General features: G+C 35.0%; 3 protein-coding genes across 4 annotated transcripts; all 3 read left to right on the top strand.

Moving 5' to 3' along the window:
• The first annotated feature begins 3,222 nt into the window (after positions 1–3,222).
• On the top strand, positions 3,223–6,480 carry LOC108991221. The gene is made up of 4 exons (XM_018965401.2): positions 3,223–3,845; positions 4,514–4,974; positions 5,471–5,726; positions 5,846–6,480. The coding sequence occupies exons 1-4, from the start codon at positions 3,461–3,463 to the stop codon at positions 5,986–5,988; spliced, it is 1,245 nt and encodes a 414-aa protein (XP_018820946.1). The 5' UTR covers positions 3,223–3,460; the 3' UTR covers positions 5,989–6,480.
• A 2,335-nt stretch (positions 6,481–8,815) lies between these two features.
• LOC108991220 lies at positions 8,816–9,802 on the top strand. Its single transcript, XM_018965400.2, has one exon. The coding sequence runs from the start codon at positions 8,816–8,818 to the stop codon at positions 9,800–9,802; it is 987 nt and encodes a 328-aa protein (XP_018820945.2).
• A 6,434-nt stretch (positions 9,803–16,236) lies between these two features.
• LOC118348051 lies at positions 16,237–17,574 on the top strand. 2 transcript variants are annotated; one of them, XM_035688833.1, is made up of 4 exons: positions 16,237–16,364; positions 16,450–16,529; positions 16,687–16,880; positions 17,287–17,574. In XM_035688833.1, exons 2-4 carry the CDS (start codon positions 16,457–16,459, stop codon positions 17,305–17,307), a joined length of 288 nt encoding a protein of 95 aa, XP_035544726.1. In that variant the 5' UTR covers positions 16,237–16,364; positions 16,450–16,456; the 3' UTR covers positions 17,308–17,574. The 2 variants fall into 2 exon arrangements, with proteins under 2 accessions (XP_035544726.1, XP_035544725.1); XM_035688832.1 differs by having other exon boundaries at positions 16,252–16,364; positions 16,442–16,529.
• The last annotated feature ends 873 nt before the right edge of the window (positions 17,575–18,447 follow it).

Below are 18,447 nucleotides of genomic sequence, written 5' to 3'. Positions count from 1 at the left end.
TATGCCTACGTTGATGGAATCCTCACACCTCCACCCAAACAGCTCACTGCTACCGATGGCACAAAGGAAGTTTTCTTTTTCAATTGTTTTTTGGGTTATGAACACATAAATATAACATAAACGCAAAAGGAAAAATAGAAAAGAAAAGGTGCCATATAACCAACAAATGACCGAGACTAAAATTTGTGAATAGTAGTGAATAATAGTGAGATGAGTTCTCAATCCAAACCAGTTCTAAAGTAAAACTATTTCTCACCCCAAACTAAAATGAACATTGTCCCAAACATGAAATTGATATGCTCAAATAGATGTCATGAATGTAAAAGCAAAATACAGTAAGAACCTGAGAACTCTGAACAATAAAAGCGAGGCAAGGAGAAAGGATATGATCATCATCAAATCAAGCTTATATTAAAAATCTACTACTTGCAAAATGGTAGCTAAAACAAGCAAAATTAGAACCTAGAAACTAAAACAAGGATTTAGTGCACTACTGTAAATTGTAACAAAAGATTAATCCTGAAAAGCAAAATCCTCTAATGTCATCTTTTCAACATACAAAATCTTTGCAGCGATCTTTCATGAGGAAAAGTGGCCTTCACATGCTTGCTTATGATAAAAGAAGATGATATCTTTTGTCACTCTTAGAAATACATCTCCTAATTATTTGATCAAGATGGTACTTGAATAAGTATGGATCATCCCAAAAGAAGTGTTAAACCACATCAAACTTCCTTTTGATCTAGGCCCAACCTTGTATATTCTTCCACCTGGGAAAGATCAACATTAGCAACCTAAGAATTCGAATTTATCTTGTTTGGTCCAATGAGAAGGCATTCGGTGGGGGACAAGGTATTCACAATATCATCATACCAAGGTATATGGGATGAGGAATGTTATGTATCAGCTACTATTCACTCCAACACTTCACACTTATAGTTTTTTATTTTATTTTATTATATATATATATATATATAGGGTATATAGGGTGTGAATGTGTTTTTCATAAGGTGTGTGGTAGTGAATAGTAACTGATAAAAATAATTTTCCATCTAGGATATTTGCATCAATTGCTCATTAGGGTACGTAGAATCCTACAATGGGTAAGCTATCCATTTATGACTGGATTTTATACATAACTACTGGGGGACTAATACCCTTGACATCAGCAATTATCGAACCTATAGCTTCCTTGTGTTTTTGATATGCACTCATCAATTGCTGTTATATAGAGTCATCTAAATCTAAAGTTATAATAGGTGGTAAGGTCTCAAAAGAACCTAAAAAAACATATTTGAGAGCTTCGAGCATTGATTTCAACTAACTGTGGTGGCTCTACAACAGATGTAAGTGGTGGTGTAGAGGATAGAGGAAGATGCACCACTTTTGGTTATCAATTGGTGGCACATACATAGGAACATAATCTAACAATGAGTTTACCCCCTCCTTTGATTTCTAAATATCAAAGTTGCACGCCTACCGAGTGAGAAAATTCTTTAGATGATCCTCACAACTTGATTGAATAGAGAGTCTTGGAACAGGCTCTCTATCATATTAACCTCACAATTACTTTCATTATCTAGTATTTGCTTACTTATATAAAAAAATGTTAAGTTAAACAATCATATTTCCAAAAGTGATTCATCGCACCACTTCGATAATTAATTAAAACAATGGATGTGGTTAAGAAAGGGCAACCTATAATAATAGGGATTTGCTCACTAGCACTTTGAGTATACTCGACATCTAGTACCACAAAATCTATTGAAAAATAGAGTGAGTTAACCTTGATCAAAACACCCTCGACAATACTTCTAGGGATCTTAACAAATCTATCAACTAACTTAAGTGTCAATTAAGCAATTTTTGCTCTCTCAATCCTAACTGCAAAAATATATTGAATAAGTTAGTAAGTTTATACTCGCTCTCAAGTCTAATAAAACTCGCTCAATGTGATAATACACAGTCTTACATGAAATTGAAGAAGATTCACGATCATTATATTTGATCATATATTTAATTTGAATGACAAAACTAGCCTACTTAGTCAAACAGTTTTTTTGAAACATTACCTCACATTTTAGAAAAATTGCCTTATAGATGAATTGATGTTTTCTTTTTGTATTTGTAACCCTCATCTTAAAATGGTGTTTTTGATAAGTTCGGATATCCGATTACAACGTGGATAACCGGATATATGAATTTTTATAATTGGGTACCCATCCAAGTTATAGTTGGTTTAACCTGAACCGATACTTGTGGTCGAATCAGAATACCTAGGTATACATGAATTTGCATTTGAATTTACACCCGTAATTAAATTTATAGTAAATCATATCATTTTTACGAAACTATTTTGAAAAATACTATTTTCATTTTAAATTTGATCATTTTTAGCAATATATAAAATTGAGTAATGCTACTATGCTATCTCATTTTGATCGTTTATGTATTTAATTATTTTCTTTTACATAATAACTAAATAAGTGACTATTAAAGTATTAGTATTTTTTTTAAATGTTTAAATATATTTAAAAAATATTTAAAATATATATATAATTTACACTGAAAGACACACAAAATGAGTACATACAGACGGTATAATAGTACCACTCTATAAAATTATATATTAGCCTTCGCATATGTCATAAATGATAAAGAAAAAAAAAAACTCAAATTAAAGAAAAGCATTTGTCAATTCTTTCTGACGTGGGCATGGAAGACCTGTGGAAATATTATTGATTTGGGCTTCAAATTATTATCTTCGGTAGTTTAACTTCCTTTTTGACTTCCTTGGTAACAAGATCATAATAATGTTATCTTTCTTCTAAAAATTATTGACACGATTAATATTAATTGCAGTCGTAAAATATATAAATATTATAAAAAAATATTTATTATTAAAAAATTATTATTTTTATATAAATTTCATATTTATTAATTTTTTTAAATAATTATACGATGTTTGTACGTTATAAACTTACAAATATCATTTTTTTTTAATATAAAAAAATCTAACTTATCATATTTATTTACGTTAATTTATAATTTTTTTTGCTGTAAAAACTATTTATCCAACTACTTCTCAAGTCCTAATATATTTACAACTGCACAATTAAATTTCTCAAATAATATTAATATACAAATTTTCTCTAACATGTTTCTTTTCTAATTTAAAATTTAAAAATTCATTTCAAATCCGAGATAGTCTTCGGCAAATAATTTTTCTCGTCTAGTGTGTTGGATCGCCGAATCTGTGTGTCGGATGTCCGACCGTACCATGAAAATCCTAGACAAAAATTCAAAAACTAGGAAAAAAAACCATTCGAACCAATAATTTTCTCATACGTGTAAATCGGAGGGAAGCGGGAAACTTGTGATCTGAGCAAAACCCCTACATCTCCGAGCTCCATCATCAATGCCCGAAGAAAATTGGCTTAGCTTAGTTTGATCACCACCAATGTGGCAGGTTCTCTTAGCTGCAGCAGTGGCTGGATCCACTGGTCTCGTTGCCAAGCACCTCTTTGGCCCTAATGATACCGATGATCCCACCCCCAGTAGTACTCTTCCCCAGCAGACCGACAATCCCTTCCATGCACCGAGTGCTTGTGATGGCTCTCAAAGCGAACAGGATGGGATCTTTCGGTTTTCGAGCTCTGGGTCCCGGTCTGGATCTGGATCGAAGAACTCGAGGATTAAGAAGGCGGCTCGGGTTAAGAGATCTGGTAGTATAAAGCCGGAGACCGAGGTCCCGAGGAAGAGTGCGAGGAGATTCGCTGTTCGCTTAAAGAGGAGGAAACTCAGCAAGAATGTGGCCTCGAGCTCTGCATCGTCATCTTCTAAAGGTACAGTCTTCTGATTGTTATGCTCGTGCCTGTTGCCGATCAAAATTAATCTTAATCCTGTTTCTTTGATTTGGTACCTGTTGTTAAGATGTCGGTTCTCATTATTTCATACGGGAAGATTTTCTTCAGCCCTTGTGGGTATGGAGCTTTTCCGCGATTCAGCGTTTGATATCATAAGCAAGCTCTTAACTTCCTCTACAAAGTGATGAAAGAGTGCTTTATATATTGAAATGAGAAAAAGTAGGTCATATTAATTATTACGATTATCATTATTTTTACTAAAAGGAGAAGAAGAAGCCTTTATATGATTGATTGCAACAAAAGAAGAATACGACTTGGATTATACTGACTAACCAACGACCTTGTTTTATAGTCAATTGTAATGAAGCTCTATGGGTCCATCTCCTAAATGATTACTAGCAAAAAATGGGTGCCCCTCCAAATGATAAACTTAATTCCTAACAATTAAACATTATTGTTTCTCTCACAGAAAGCTCTTGTCTATTCATTTTTAACATACGCCTGTTTTCATTTTGTTAGTTTGGATTGTTTTATTGCAATTTTTGTTTATGCATGTATGTTTGTATGTATGTATGTTTGTATTATGTGCTATAGATGCTTGCTAAATAGCATTAAGGTCTAACATTATTTCATGTTCTCCTATCTAGATGGCTCTTTATTTGGCTGGGGACTTGGTGTTGGGATTATGTACATGATGTCAGCAGGGAAATCTGAGATCAGTAAGCTGAATATTGCTGTGGATGAGACTGCAAAAGTTGTTCAAGAATTAAAATCTGAGATTGATAAAAAAAGATCATCCTATCATCTCGGCATTTCGGCTTTTGCTAGTGAAGTAGATGCAGTGCCAAACAAGAACTACAGCAAGCACACTCAACTTGCGGTAGACAATTTTAGTACAGGAAATAGGGACCCTAATGATATCAAGGTTTCTGGTCGCTTGATTTTTGACGATGGTGAATATGCAAGTAGTGTTCTTACTGAAGAGCCAGAGCCAACAATGCATGAAATCAATCAACTTGAGGCTGAGCTTGAGTCTGAACTGCAAAAACTTCCTTGGTGCATCACTGAAGCTTCTCACCAAGAGGAAATAAGACCAAATTTGGTTGAGGTAAGAATTTCTCAAGTATTCCTTCTTTTTTCTCTCTGTTTGATTAATTCACCTCATTGAGATGTGTCATTTATAATATGACATGGTACCCCCCGCATCTCTTCCGCCACGCCAGCCCGGCACCAATTAATTTAGATTTTCACATGTCTGTAAACAGAGTTTTGTATCGTTGTAGGTACAGGGGTTTGCATCTTTGATGCACTCTTATGCATATAACTAAATATTTATAAAATTGTCTGGACTAAACATAACGCTAGTAGATGCTAAGTCTATGAAACTTGGAGTTGACAATAATCATAATTACCCAGAGTAAGAAGTATCAATTCTGATGCAGCAAAACTGACAGGAATGCCACTTCTAACACATACCATTGGGCATGGTAATTCATGCAATGTTTTTCTCTTTTTGAGTCCGCTTTTTCTCCTATCTGCTAAGCTATGCATCTTTCTTCTATATTAGAAAAATCTCTTCGTTTGACTTGAGACTAGTTGCGCAGACTGAAGTTTCAGCAATGGATTTGTGTGAAGCTGAAGGCCAGAATTCAGATTCTTATCAGTTCCATGGGGTGGTGCCAGCTGAACTTGATCAGAAACTTTGCCATTTGCTCATTGAACAACAGGAACACCAAATCGTGGAGCTGGAATCCGAATTGAATTTGGCCCAATCCAAACTCAATTCAAAGGAAGCTGAGCTCCAAGCACTGAAGGATTGTGTTAGACGCCTAACTGCTTTCTCTCTGTCAACCGTCTCGGGTAGGCCTTTCGAGCTAATTCCATTATAGCCATATAAACAAACTTCAATTTTTATTTGCAGCAGACTGTTGTAGTAAACCAAAGTCCTGACTATTCCAATGCGTTGCATTGTTTTCTAGACGATGAAACTGAGGCACATGAGGAACAAGAGCAAACCGGCGAATGGAATTACACGAACAAGACGGAATCTGAATCGAAGAAAGTAATGGTTGGGATGAAAAGATCTGTTGACTCTGAATCTTGCCTTCACCATGTAAGATGATGCGATACTTGAGGTATGGGGTAAGAGGGAAAATAGTATTAGTTTCAAAACTTCTAGCAGTTGCTCTTCTTGCATTCTGTACATGTAATTTAGTAGTTTTATAATAAATTATGTCTAGTGTCTAGCAATCAACTCTGTTCCAAGTGATTCCCTATTGACTTGGCAAGCCTCCCTGCTCCCCCACCACGCTCTTTTCTGAGTGCCAAGCTCGAAACCTTAGTTGACTTTTTGTTCGCTTGTCGGTATAGAACTTGAGTAAGTTGTCCATTCACATCAAGGATTTTCCTAAATTGCACTGCACACTCAGTAGGTGGGTTTCAATTCTCCAGGGGTAGGAATGGAAAGTAGGTACATTTAGTGGGAAGATGGCTGGTTAGCCAGTGAGAGAGATGAAGAAAGGTGGAGACATTGGTGGGGTTTTACTTTTGGCCCTTTTGGGAGGATTTCTTTCCCATTCTGTGAAGATTCCCATCCTATGAAACTCAGGTTTTTTTTTTTTTTCATCACATTTTTTTTTTAAGAGAAATGATAGTTATAGTCGTAAATGTATAATTACTGCACAATTATTTTAAAAAAAGTAAATAAATATAAGACTTACATAAAAAAAAATGAATTTTTTAATAATAGATCTCACTTTTTTTTAAAGTGATTTCAAGTTACTTTGTATGTTCCACTACTGTACGTAGCAAATCAAACAAAAATAATAATATTCGTACATTTATTTTACAATTTATTTTATGACCAACTAATGCGGTAATATCATTTGAATAAAAATACTAATATATTTTTGGGTGTCACTCAGCTCCCTCAACTTGCCCTTTTAAGTGTACTGTTAGTGTATTTTGTTTTTTTTTTTTAATATTAAAAAAACACGTAAATTTACTAATAGTAAATTCTTTAAACATTAAAAAAAAAAATATTAGCAATACACTTGAGGGGGAGCAAATTGAGAGTTCAACCTAACATTTTCCTCAGTAACTTTCATACAAATTTTTTTATAAAAAAAAAAATATGTCCTATTAGTAAAGAATAATTTTTTTTATATATTTTTTTAAAGTAGAGTTTTTTTTTTTTAAATGTTGAATGTGACTTGTCGAGCCTTGTAAATTAATTTCTCTGAATTAAATGAGTGTTTACGGCTTGGACTGTTTTGACATACATGATGAGATGGCAGATACTTGAATTAAATGTCCGACACAAACCTACTCCAAAAGATGTTAACAGAACAACATTAAAATTGACTTGAAGTACTGATTAAGGCTGTATTAATTAAGTACAAGAAAGAAAACTCAGCAGTTGAAGCTAGGCCGATTGTCGAATCAAGGACCCTCCTCCTAGGTTTGAGCTATTGTTAGGCGTCTTAGGCCCCATCTTTTGGTGCAGATCCAGCCATTATGTGACTGTTATAACCACTGATTTTTACTTTGTTGGTATACCCAACTGGCTGTTTTTATGTTTTTATGGTTGGTATAACGGCTTTTTTAACTGCAGGTTTTAATGCCTCTATATAACATAAATCAAAGGAAATGACAATACCTTAAAATTGAGAAGCAAATAAGCTCACACTGAAATAAAAAAAAATATATATTTATATATTTTCTGAAATTTTGTTTTGTTAACCCTGTCCATATGTGGAAGGAAGAAGTGGGTTTTAAACTAAGTAGAAGTGATAATTGAGCAAACAAGTAGCACTTGATTAAAGGACAAAATTCCCACTCATAGATCGTTGAGTGATTGAGTTGAAAAACCTCAATATGATTCAGAAAATGAGTGGACAACCAACCACTTCCCTTATCCGTTAACTCTTCCTTTCAGGCTGTTATTTGTCCAAATCATTGTTGAGAAATGCTATTTTTCATATTTACATTACACACTAATATATGATTTATCATTTTTATCATTCTATTTAAACATACATATTGATATATAAATATATATATGTTTAAAGAATCGTGCTACACAGAAATTCCATACTCTATAGAGTAAAAGAGTAAAATCACATATTTTTAAGTAATTTTACTCTAGACATAAAAGAGTAAAAATTCTAGACATAAACCATACATTCCTGCACATCACTTAAAAAAATATAATTTACTCTTTTATCCTGCAGAGTGTGACATTTCTATATAGCACGATTCTTTAAACGTATATATTTATACATCAATATATATGTTTAAATAGAATAATAAAAATAATAAATCACATGTTAATATATAGTGTAAAAATAATAAATAGAATTTTTCAATTCTCCGTACTAATTACTATTCTTAAAGCAGAAAGAAAACCACACTTAGAGTGAGTTTAGATCCTAAATTCATCTTAACTCATCATTATAATTTTTTTAAATTCCAACATAAAATATAATAAATAATTTAACTTTTTCAAATTTTAAAATAATAATAATATTAAAAAATAATATTTTATTATCTCGATTCAACTCAACTCAAATCATTTCAATATTCAAACACATCCTTAGACTTCGATTACTTCAGAAAATTTACCGCACAAACTGCATATGATTACTTTTTGCATAATTTTTAAATGTATGTTTTGTTTGACACGCTACGAATACATGTACGAATCTTTTACAGTGGATCCATCCAACCATCCGTGCAAAATATGAAATAAAAATTCTCAGAACACTTTGAATAGAAAAGCCAGGGCAATAACGTAGGATATAACGCACACACCCCATATCTGCTCTCTTCTGAAAAGAGGAGAAAACTCGCATGGTTCTTAAGCAGAGGGACAGAGACAGAGAAAGAGAAAGGAGATAGCTTTTCAATCTGAGAGGACAGAGAGGAAGAGAGGGAAGGTTACGGAGGAAATGAAGATATCCACAAAACCCATATCGAGTCCTGGTCGGACTGAGAAGTTCCCGCCGCCATTGATGAGGTTTCTGAGGACCAATGTGGGAAGCAAAAGCAGGGGCAGGTCACGTTCTAGCCCAATGTTTGTTCGGAAAAGGAACGCAGCCATTGAAACCCAAGAACCTTCTTCACCCAAAGTTACATGCATGGGCCAAGTCAGGGTCAGGCGCACCTCCAAACAGGCTGCCACCGCCAGACCCGGTCGGGCCAGCGGGGCCCGAACACCGATGAAACGCCGGTGCAAATGGCTCAGAAATGCCCTGTTCTGCCACCATTTCGCCAGGAAGATCAAGCCCAAGTCGTGCCGACCAGCTTGGCGCAAGTGGGTCTCTTTCTTCAAAGCGGGTTTCCGAAGAAAAACCGAAAGTCGAGAAGACTCCTCGAAGGTTGAACAAAAAATTGGGAATAAAAGCGAGTCTTCGGAGCAAGAGGATGAAGAAGAGGAAGAAGATGAGAAAGAAGTAGCTAAGGTCTTTGTGTCTAGTTCTTCTTCACCGCCAAAGAACGCTTTGTTATTGACTCGGTGTAGATCTGCTCCTTACAGATCATCATCTTTAGCGTGGAGATTCTGGGGTTCACCGCTGAGGACGGAAGAAACAGAACAGAGTGTAGAGCAGGAAAACACAGACGAACAGACGGAGACTGAGAAACCCCCAGCGGAAAGAGAGTCAATCTCTGATGACGAGTCCGGAATAGGTCCTGAAATGGAGGGAAAGTTGGAGTTTTTCAAAGAATTTGAAGGTGCAATTAGAGAAGGATTCATCAAATCTGTTTGTGTTGAAGAACTGAAAGCAGGGGAAGCAGCAGACTCTGTACGACCTCTGATACTCACAAGATGTAAATCAGAACCGGCAAGAACTGCAGAGAAACTGTATTCAGAAATGCATTTCTGGGAAAACAGAAGGTTGGGTTTCGCCGATTCAAGCTCACCACATGTTTTGTGATTACTTAATTACTAATTTTTATCTCATTTACTATATGATTTTTATAAATTTGGCAACTGAAATTATATTGGTTTTTATATATATACATATAATTAATACATGTTGGGCTGTACGAGAGAATCTCTATGGCTCTTTGGTAATTGGCCCTAATTATATAAACCAAAAGGTTAAGTTAGTTGTACACTGAAAGCTGAAACCAATGAAGAAGTTGTGTTCATCTACTCTGCCGGTGCTCATGGCTGCTGTATTTGTTACTTTCTTTGTTTTTGTCATAAAAATCAATTTGATTAATTTAAGTCTTGTGTCTGTTCTTAGTGTTTTCTGCTTTTGCTTTATGTACTGGTTTAGAATTGGGGGTGATGGGATTTTGATTAATGTAAGCATCTTTGGATACTCTGACCAACTTTTATAGCATTTGGTAGAAACCCATTATCATATCTTTATCAGATGTCCCACTTCTTATTTTAATACATGTTCATATATGACTCTCAGATATCTATGTTTGTTTAAAGCAAGAGTAATAAATAATGTAAACACGTCTATCTTTTAACTTTTTAATAAGTCTCATCCTATTGGGTAGCCTTTTTCTTGTTTTCAGAGATCGCAATTAAAGATTTTAGACCCACTAATTTCAACTTCAAAAGATATGTTCACCTAAAGTATGGTCAAAAGGACCTATAATGTGAGAGATTCGTGGTCAGGTTGTTGTCTGCTAGCTATAGAACGTTTTATTTCAGGATTGTTAGGAAACATAAGCCATCATTCTGTTCACATTATTAGATAAGACATCTGGGGTGGACATTTACAAAGTTTGGCTCGAGATAGAATGTTCTGTTATAAGAGGATGAGGTAACATATAGATTTCAAAGCTTTTTTTTTTTTTTTTTTAAGTAGATCTAACTAATAGCATTGTGAACCAGACATTTCTCCTGTTAGAAACCAGACCAAGGTTTGGACATGCATGGCTCTTGACTCATGGTGTGGTTTATTTACTGGAGCTGAGCAGTGTCTAGGAAGGACATACATAAGTTTGGGTTTTTAACTGCAGCAGTTCACAGGGATTTTCTTCTAATCAGCTTAAACTGAAGCCATTGGATTCATCGTATGCACATGCATACCTTGTTCTGGATTTAAGCTTTGGGGGGTAGTTCTATCATAATTAAAAGTGGGGTTCACAGAGCGAACAGTCCTGGCCCTTGGAGGAAGTTTCGGGCACATGCTATCTGTACATATACGGATTTTGGAATACTAGGGCTACTGAGTGTGGAGTCAAAACTTACAGTAGATTTTCAACTACTTGATAGAGTGAAAGGCCCTGGATTTAACACTACTTGCTGTAGAATTCATTAGATTTGTAGAAACCGCAAAATACTTAATACTTTTATGTGCTAGATGGTGTGAAAGACCCTTACAAACAGAGACTTTTTTGTAAAAAAATGGTGTCATTCTGGGACCCAGGCCACTTCATATAGAATGGATGTTACAGGCTTTATTGGCTCCTCAACGCATCATTTTTCTTTTGGCCATATAACAATCTTATCATTGGAACATTGAATTTCAATCAATTTGATTAGGAGCGACAACAAATCTTATAAATAGCAAATGACACTCTCTGTTATGTTGCTTTCAAATGACAGGCTTGTTTACTTAAAATATCTCCCCACTATGCTGTGCTCTCACAGCACCATAACAAGCACTGATCCAACAACAAAAGTTATCACTCATAAATCAGAATCTACAAATAACGAAACTATACTGTGAATGGGTGTTGCTGTATTGTGTATTCCTTGAAAGGGTGGCTTCAGCTTGTATATTACAGAAAGGCAAGATGCACTTTCCAAAGAGTTGGCAGAAAAAATAAAAGAAAAGAAAACCCTCTTTTCTTTTTCTGGGTAAATACAATTTTTCCTTTGTCAGAAGACTTTCTCTCTCGAGGTAGAAGCCTAGATTATACACTACCTCACTGCATCTGCAACCAGTGTTCAGGCTTTTAGGAAAAGTAGGACCCAAAAGAAATTATACCACAAGAAGACCCCAAATTTTTCAAAAGTGAAGTGCTGCTGCCTGCACCTGTAAATATCACAGTATGAGATTGTCACGGACCTATACTAACATCTATATATACACCCTATCATATACAGTTTTTATGTGTGTGTGTGTACAGCTCTAGCTCTATATCCTGACTTTAGGCTGAGATTGAGGAGGTTAGGAATAATTAGCAATTAGATTGAAAAGCTGAAAGCTGTTTGTTCAGTGTTCCCAGCAGACAAATCGTGCAAAACCATGAAGCAGACACTAAAGGGAGAAGAAAACATGCGTACAGCTTTTTTGTTTTGGAAATTGGAAAAGCTGTCTGTTATATAATATATGGATCTGCCGGTGTAAGTCCTAGGGTATGAGCGTGGTCTATCAAGCAATTGGGGATAGTCTTGAAGCAATCATAAGCAACTCAAAGAAGGCCCAAAGTTGAAAACATGGGCTTCTTCGGTCACAGGTTTGCTCGGAGTCCCTACTATCAGTCCCAAAGTCCATCAGAGGCAAATGCAGAACAAATACTGATTTTTGTTAGAAAGCCCTTAGTCCACCATGGTTTTGTACATCTCTGTTTTTATTTTTTATTTTTATTAGCACCGGTTGTTCAAGACAGTTTTTCTATGGATCAAAGGTGGTTTTTGCGAGTTCATTTCGGATAATTCAAAAACATTTCCTCATGAGTGCAGAGTTGTACGTCTATGATTAATACAATCTATAGTACAGAGAGAGAGGTGTCAGGACAGGTGAGATGAGATGGGCAGTTGAAGGTGCTGTCTGCAAATTTGCTGCTGGGATTGAAAAGATTATGAGGCTGGCTTGGAGTCACTGTCCCAGTCATACTGGCAGTTGCTGGTCATAAACTCCAGAAAGACCCATATTCCAGTCCAGCCACGACATAGCTGTTGATGTTGGACCCAACACGATACACATGAAAGATAACCTGCAACCATACGGCAATGTTGTTTTCATACACCACCAGTACCAGCAATTAATGCAACCTTTTTACCTAAGAAAATACTAAAACTATGTGTGGTACATGAATATAGATTAGAGGGGCGCTAGGAGTAGGACGGGTGACTTTCAGTATTTTACACCAACCACTGATAAAAAGACATGTAGAGATTCTAACAAAATTAACAATACAATTACATGTAAGGAATCTTTATAAATTTGTCTCCACCCGCACCCCGATCTCTGTTCTCCTCCCCCCACCCCTCGTCGAGCAGCCTCAAACTTCCTTTCTCCCTCTGCTCTCTCTCTCACACACACTAAAACTTGAGTCTCTGCTAGTATCAAGAGCTCCAAATTTGTTGTGTTGGAACTTATATTTCTTGGTATCGAACCTAAAAGCATGACAACCGAAAGAATAAAACTAGTTTGCCTCTCCATTTTGACCACTCTATTTGACCGCTGATCAAAATATTTTTTTACTTAGTGATTAAGAAAGTGATTTTAAGTGTATTGGTGTATTTTTTTTATTTTTTAAAAATATTTAAATGTATTAAAAAAATGTAAAAAGAAAAAAGGAAAAAAAAAATACTGGGCGGTACGCCCAGCGATAAGAGTGGGGCGGCAGAGTAATCTCACTCCAACCGAAAATGGCTCCACCTCAGCTCCACAAAAGAGCACAATTGAAAGTGGTCCCAACTCAATACCACACAAAGGTCCTCCGCACCTTCACTCGGCATAATCTTCTATAACAATTATGTAATTTTGTTGTGAAATTATTCTTTGTATTGAGGAATTGCAATTCTATTGTAACCAACTCACAGCTAGGCTAGAAATGCCAGCGCACACAATTTGCTCGATACAATGCCTGAGCACCACTGGGTATTGTTTCCCTTTAAATAGCACACTGTATATCCAACATTTGGTAAGGAAAATGAAATATATGAAATCCTTCAATCTTTCAGCACCAAACAGATTGTTATTTGATAAATGAGGAGGGAATCGGGAGTTGGGATGGGGCCAGTGAGCTAGTTACAAAAAAGAAGCAAAAATTCTAAGAATGAAAGGTTAGAGAGATTAGGTGGAATGAACTTGAGAGATGGCTAGAGATTCGGAAGACGGGGGAGAAGAGAGAACAGGGAAAGGGAAAGGGAAAAGTCACACCCATCGTAATTCTTATAAGTCTCTTATGTGTCCAAATTTGATTGAAAGGTGTAAAAAAGAAAAAAACACCCGACCGGTTTGAAGATTTTCTCTATAGATTAACCATCTAACTAACATTTTAATTGAAAGAAAGAAGATTTAACAATCCATCTTAAAAAAAGAGATGTCCTATATATATTTGTAAGTTTCTACTATTTTGTCTACACCAGCTGTCCTATCCTGTTATATATATATATATATATATATATATATTTTGTCACCGTCTGGTTTCATATATGATATATATCAGAAGCCCTGCATCTCTGTTATTTATATCTTTTTTAAGGTTATTGCAGGCAAATTTAGTGCAGTCCAAAGTTTCAAGCTTTCTGGCAATCTTTGGCTGCTATAAAAACTGGTACAATTTTTTCAAACTCACTACTAGAGCCGAACCAAACAACACAGAAACCTTGTCATCGGTAACCCTCTCTCTCTATTAATGGACTGTTGCACGGAAAGGCCGACAGAAGACAGCATATTTTTGGATATTTTAGTGCTAAAAATACCCATCCTTCAGACATATCCAATCAATAAACGTCCATGTTTCATCTTGAACCCTTTGGCCCACTAATAATTTCCATGAAAATGACTGGAGCTCCATTTGACTACTCTTAATATTGGGGGATGGTACTTTCCCAATGCCACAACTTTTTTTCATCTGCAGCTGGTTATGATACATATGAGCTTAACCAGTTCATGGGACCATGCAATTCCAGTTCTGATCTTTGAAGTCTTCCATGATATGGTTATCTTTGAGTGCCCATGATATATACTCTATAAAGAGGATAACCTTCTAATCCATTGTGAGACGATCATTACTTTTGTACGGCCGCGATAACATCTAATGAGTCTCCTTCTATGATCGGGTTTTTCATTCCAAAACTTATGACTTCGGTAACGGCCATCAAAGCCGCTTTTTCTTTTGATCATCGGAAAGTTCTCTTTCAGTTTTAGCCCACTTATTAAAGCACTAGTAGTGGATTCAATAAAGTTATATTTTGGTCAAAGTTTAACTAGATTGTATAAAAACTCACTATAGTGGACTCAACAAATCTACAGTATTTTTAACTTTAATCATTTTCACTAGTTAAATCTGTTGAGTCTAAGTTGCTAGCCAAATATTATTTTGGCATAAAAAATTCCCTCTCCCGCATGCTATTCATTTCGCGCTAGCTCACAATTCTAAAAAATTCATCTTCGTCTCAAAAGTATGAAGTACCCAAATCTCAAACTCAACCACAGAAAGCGGCCAGTCTCCATCAGTCATCATTTCAATGACGTGTCATCATCTTGCTAGAAGTGCTTCAAGTTCTAGTTCTGCAATATTATTATAAGTTGATGCTAATTTTTTCTTTTAAAATCTAATATCAACGTTAGAAAATTAATATGTACTTTTTTAATAACAAATAAATATTTAAATTACAATTAGAATTAAAATAAATTAAAAGATTAAAATCAATATTTTAATAGAGTAGTGATAGATTTGGAGAGTCTGTTATTTGGTGTTGTTGAAAAGTGACTAACTAAATTTATAAAAGTGAATTCTCTAGCTATATTTTGGTCAAACTTTGTTGAATACCCTATCAATGCTCATGAAAACTTTGTTTCTACTATTGATTCTGGACTATCCTCTTTATGCTGTTCTTTCCAAAGTAGTGGGGGATCCATGGAAATGATATTCACCTGGCCAACATTTGTGAGGAGCCAGCTCCAATGGCATAATCAGGTGTTCAGCATATTGACCATTCAAACATTGAATCCTCTATGGTTCAAGAAACTCAGAAACAGATCAATGAGAGTACAAAATTCAGCACCGATTTCATCCTTTTGAATACAATTTTGCATTCATTCTTCCAATGTTATCTCTGGAGTAAAGTAGTGCTTATTAATTAGTTATCATGTCAGCCTGGCCTTCTAACCTGTATGTATATTGTATATGACAGCAAAACCAGCCTCCCCATGGTCTTATGCTGTGAATTGGGTAGACATGAGTTATTTATGTTTAGAATTTCTCCAAAACTCTGGAGAAAATGATAAGGGAAACAGGCTGAGCCGGAGTAGGTGTGGGACCGTGGCTAATGTGAGTGATGTCCCTCGAAAAGACATGTTTAATTATAAACACATGGAGCTGTCCTGACCATACAAGATAATGCAAATATTACATATATAAAGTAGCCTAAAAACTAAAAGAAAATTACATATATGGGTATGGTTACACTAACATAAATGTTCCAACCCAACACATCGACATCTGTACCTTGCAAACTTATTGCTTTGTCGATTGAGGCGGTTTCACTTTGCCAAAAGCTGAGAAAAATACCTCAGTTGCTCTTTTTTTCCATGCTTATTCCGTGAACACACACCTCTTGACATAAAGGTATCCCCTTCTTCCCTCTATATATATACACATAATATATGACTATGATTTTACAATCTCAGACAAACTGATATCAGTTCTGCAGGAATGCCATGGAGCTCAAGCCTAGCATCACCACTTTCCTTCTTCTCTTCCTTCTCATCACAGTGCCTTACTTCTCAAGAGGTTTGCTCCTATAAATATATGCATATATATATATATATAATATATATATTTTATTCTGTCTTTCTCCCTCAACATATTTGTTTGGTAAACGCAGAAGTTGAAAAGGAGTTGTGTAAGATTATTGTCAGACACTGATTTAAAGTTGGTTTATGATTAGGGAGTTGCAGAGAGTTGGGTACTCATGATCAGGTGTATGAAATTGATTATAGAGGTCCAGAGACCCACTCATCAATTCCTCCGCCTGATCGCTCTCGTGGAAAACCACCTTTGATCCATCGAAAAACTGCTCTGGAACCTACCAAATCCAAGGGCTCAAGGGGTCATGATAATATAGGAGGAAAAGGACTAAAAGTAAGTCTCATGATCATGCATTAAGTGATTTATTTCTTATTTTGGGTTTCTTCATATTTTAGAAGGATTTAGCTCAAAAAGGTGTGGAGTTGTTATAAAAAAAAAAAAAAAATGTACTATATATGATGGAATTGCAATTTGGGGTCCCTTATGAATAAACATTTATGCTACAACATATATGTTTGGTAGCCAAAACTATATGAAATAGAAAATGGGGTTTGATTGATTCACAATCCAAAAAAGGGGTTTCTACAGGGACTCAACAGCAATTAATTTCACTGATTCACACAAATTCACTTGTTATTTGGATCATCATGAGGTACTGGATGCATATGGAAATTAGTAGTTTTGTTTTGTTTTTTTTTAAATTCATTCACCATTTATTGTGCTGTTGTTTGTGTTGCAGGGCAAGAAAATACAAGGATAAGAAGTTTTGGAAGTGGTGGTTGTAGTTTTTTTTTTATCAGATTGGAAACAGTTGAGTTGATGATCTCTTATAGATATTAGGAATACATAGAGAATCATGAGGATGTAATATATGACATTAATCTGGTGTTATGTTTTGTTTATCTAGCAATTTGTTCAAATCATGAGGGTTGTGTGATTGATCTTTGTTTAGAGAGTGAATTAATATTGAAACTATTGTTAAATAGTACTTATGGCTTTAAGAAGAATTAGCTTAATAGCCATATATATATATATATATATATATATAGTTTTTATCATGACTGTAAATTTTGCAAGAAATATTGTGAGCATTCTCTTAACTTTGCTTTGACAAACCACATTGCAAAAATCCATTTTTTTTTTCTTCCAGTGATTCAAGTCAATCCCATGAAGTTCTCAGGCCCTGTTTGGATGGTGTTTCCCCAAACTTTGAGCTAAGTACTGCAGTAAATCATGGATTGATATCTTGTCACTCATGCTGTTCTTTTGTTAATTCTAATGGTACATCATTAATTCATTCATATATATGCCTTTGTCATGATTCACGGGTTATACATGAAAAGACAGATGTATATAAATTGACATAATATATATATATATTTCAAATATATCTTGTCCATTATTTTTTAGTAGAGTAAAATAATTTTTTTTTATGAGTAATGCTATGTATAATCGTAGAGTGCGCAAGTGCCGCACAATCGCTTTGAAAAAGAGTGAGGTCTATTATTAAAAAATTAATTTTCTTTCATTTAGGTCTCGTATTTACTCATTTTTTTTAAAGAGATTGCGCGATGCTTGCCCACTCTATAACTGTAAATTTTATTTCTTTTTTTTTTTTATATATATTTTTGAATAAATGCCAACCCAACTTTATGAAACCATATTATATCTATATAAGAAAGAACTGAATAGGGTTTTCTTTTTAATTTACTCAAAGGTAAAAATAAAATGAATCAAGGGTTGTTGAAAATGTGAATAAGTACTTTTCCAATGAATGAATGGGAATGGTTGAAAAGTCAAGTGAATAAAATGCATGTCGGCAATGATTTATAGTCCTATGTTCCAATAAAATGTTTTAAGTCAAAAAGCAAACCAATGCTTGTCTCTATTGCCTTGTCTG

This window comes from Juglans regia, chromosome 3 (genome assembly GCF_001411555.2).
Source record: "Juglans regia cultivar Chandler chromosome 3, Walnut 2.0, whole genome shotgun sequence".
Taxonomy (NCBI): Eukaryota; Viridiplantae; Streptophyta; class Magnoliopsida; order Fagales; family Juglandaceae; genus Juglans; species Juglans regia.
This window is presented reverse-complemented; position numbering and strand designations above follow the sequence as displayed.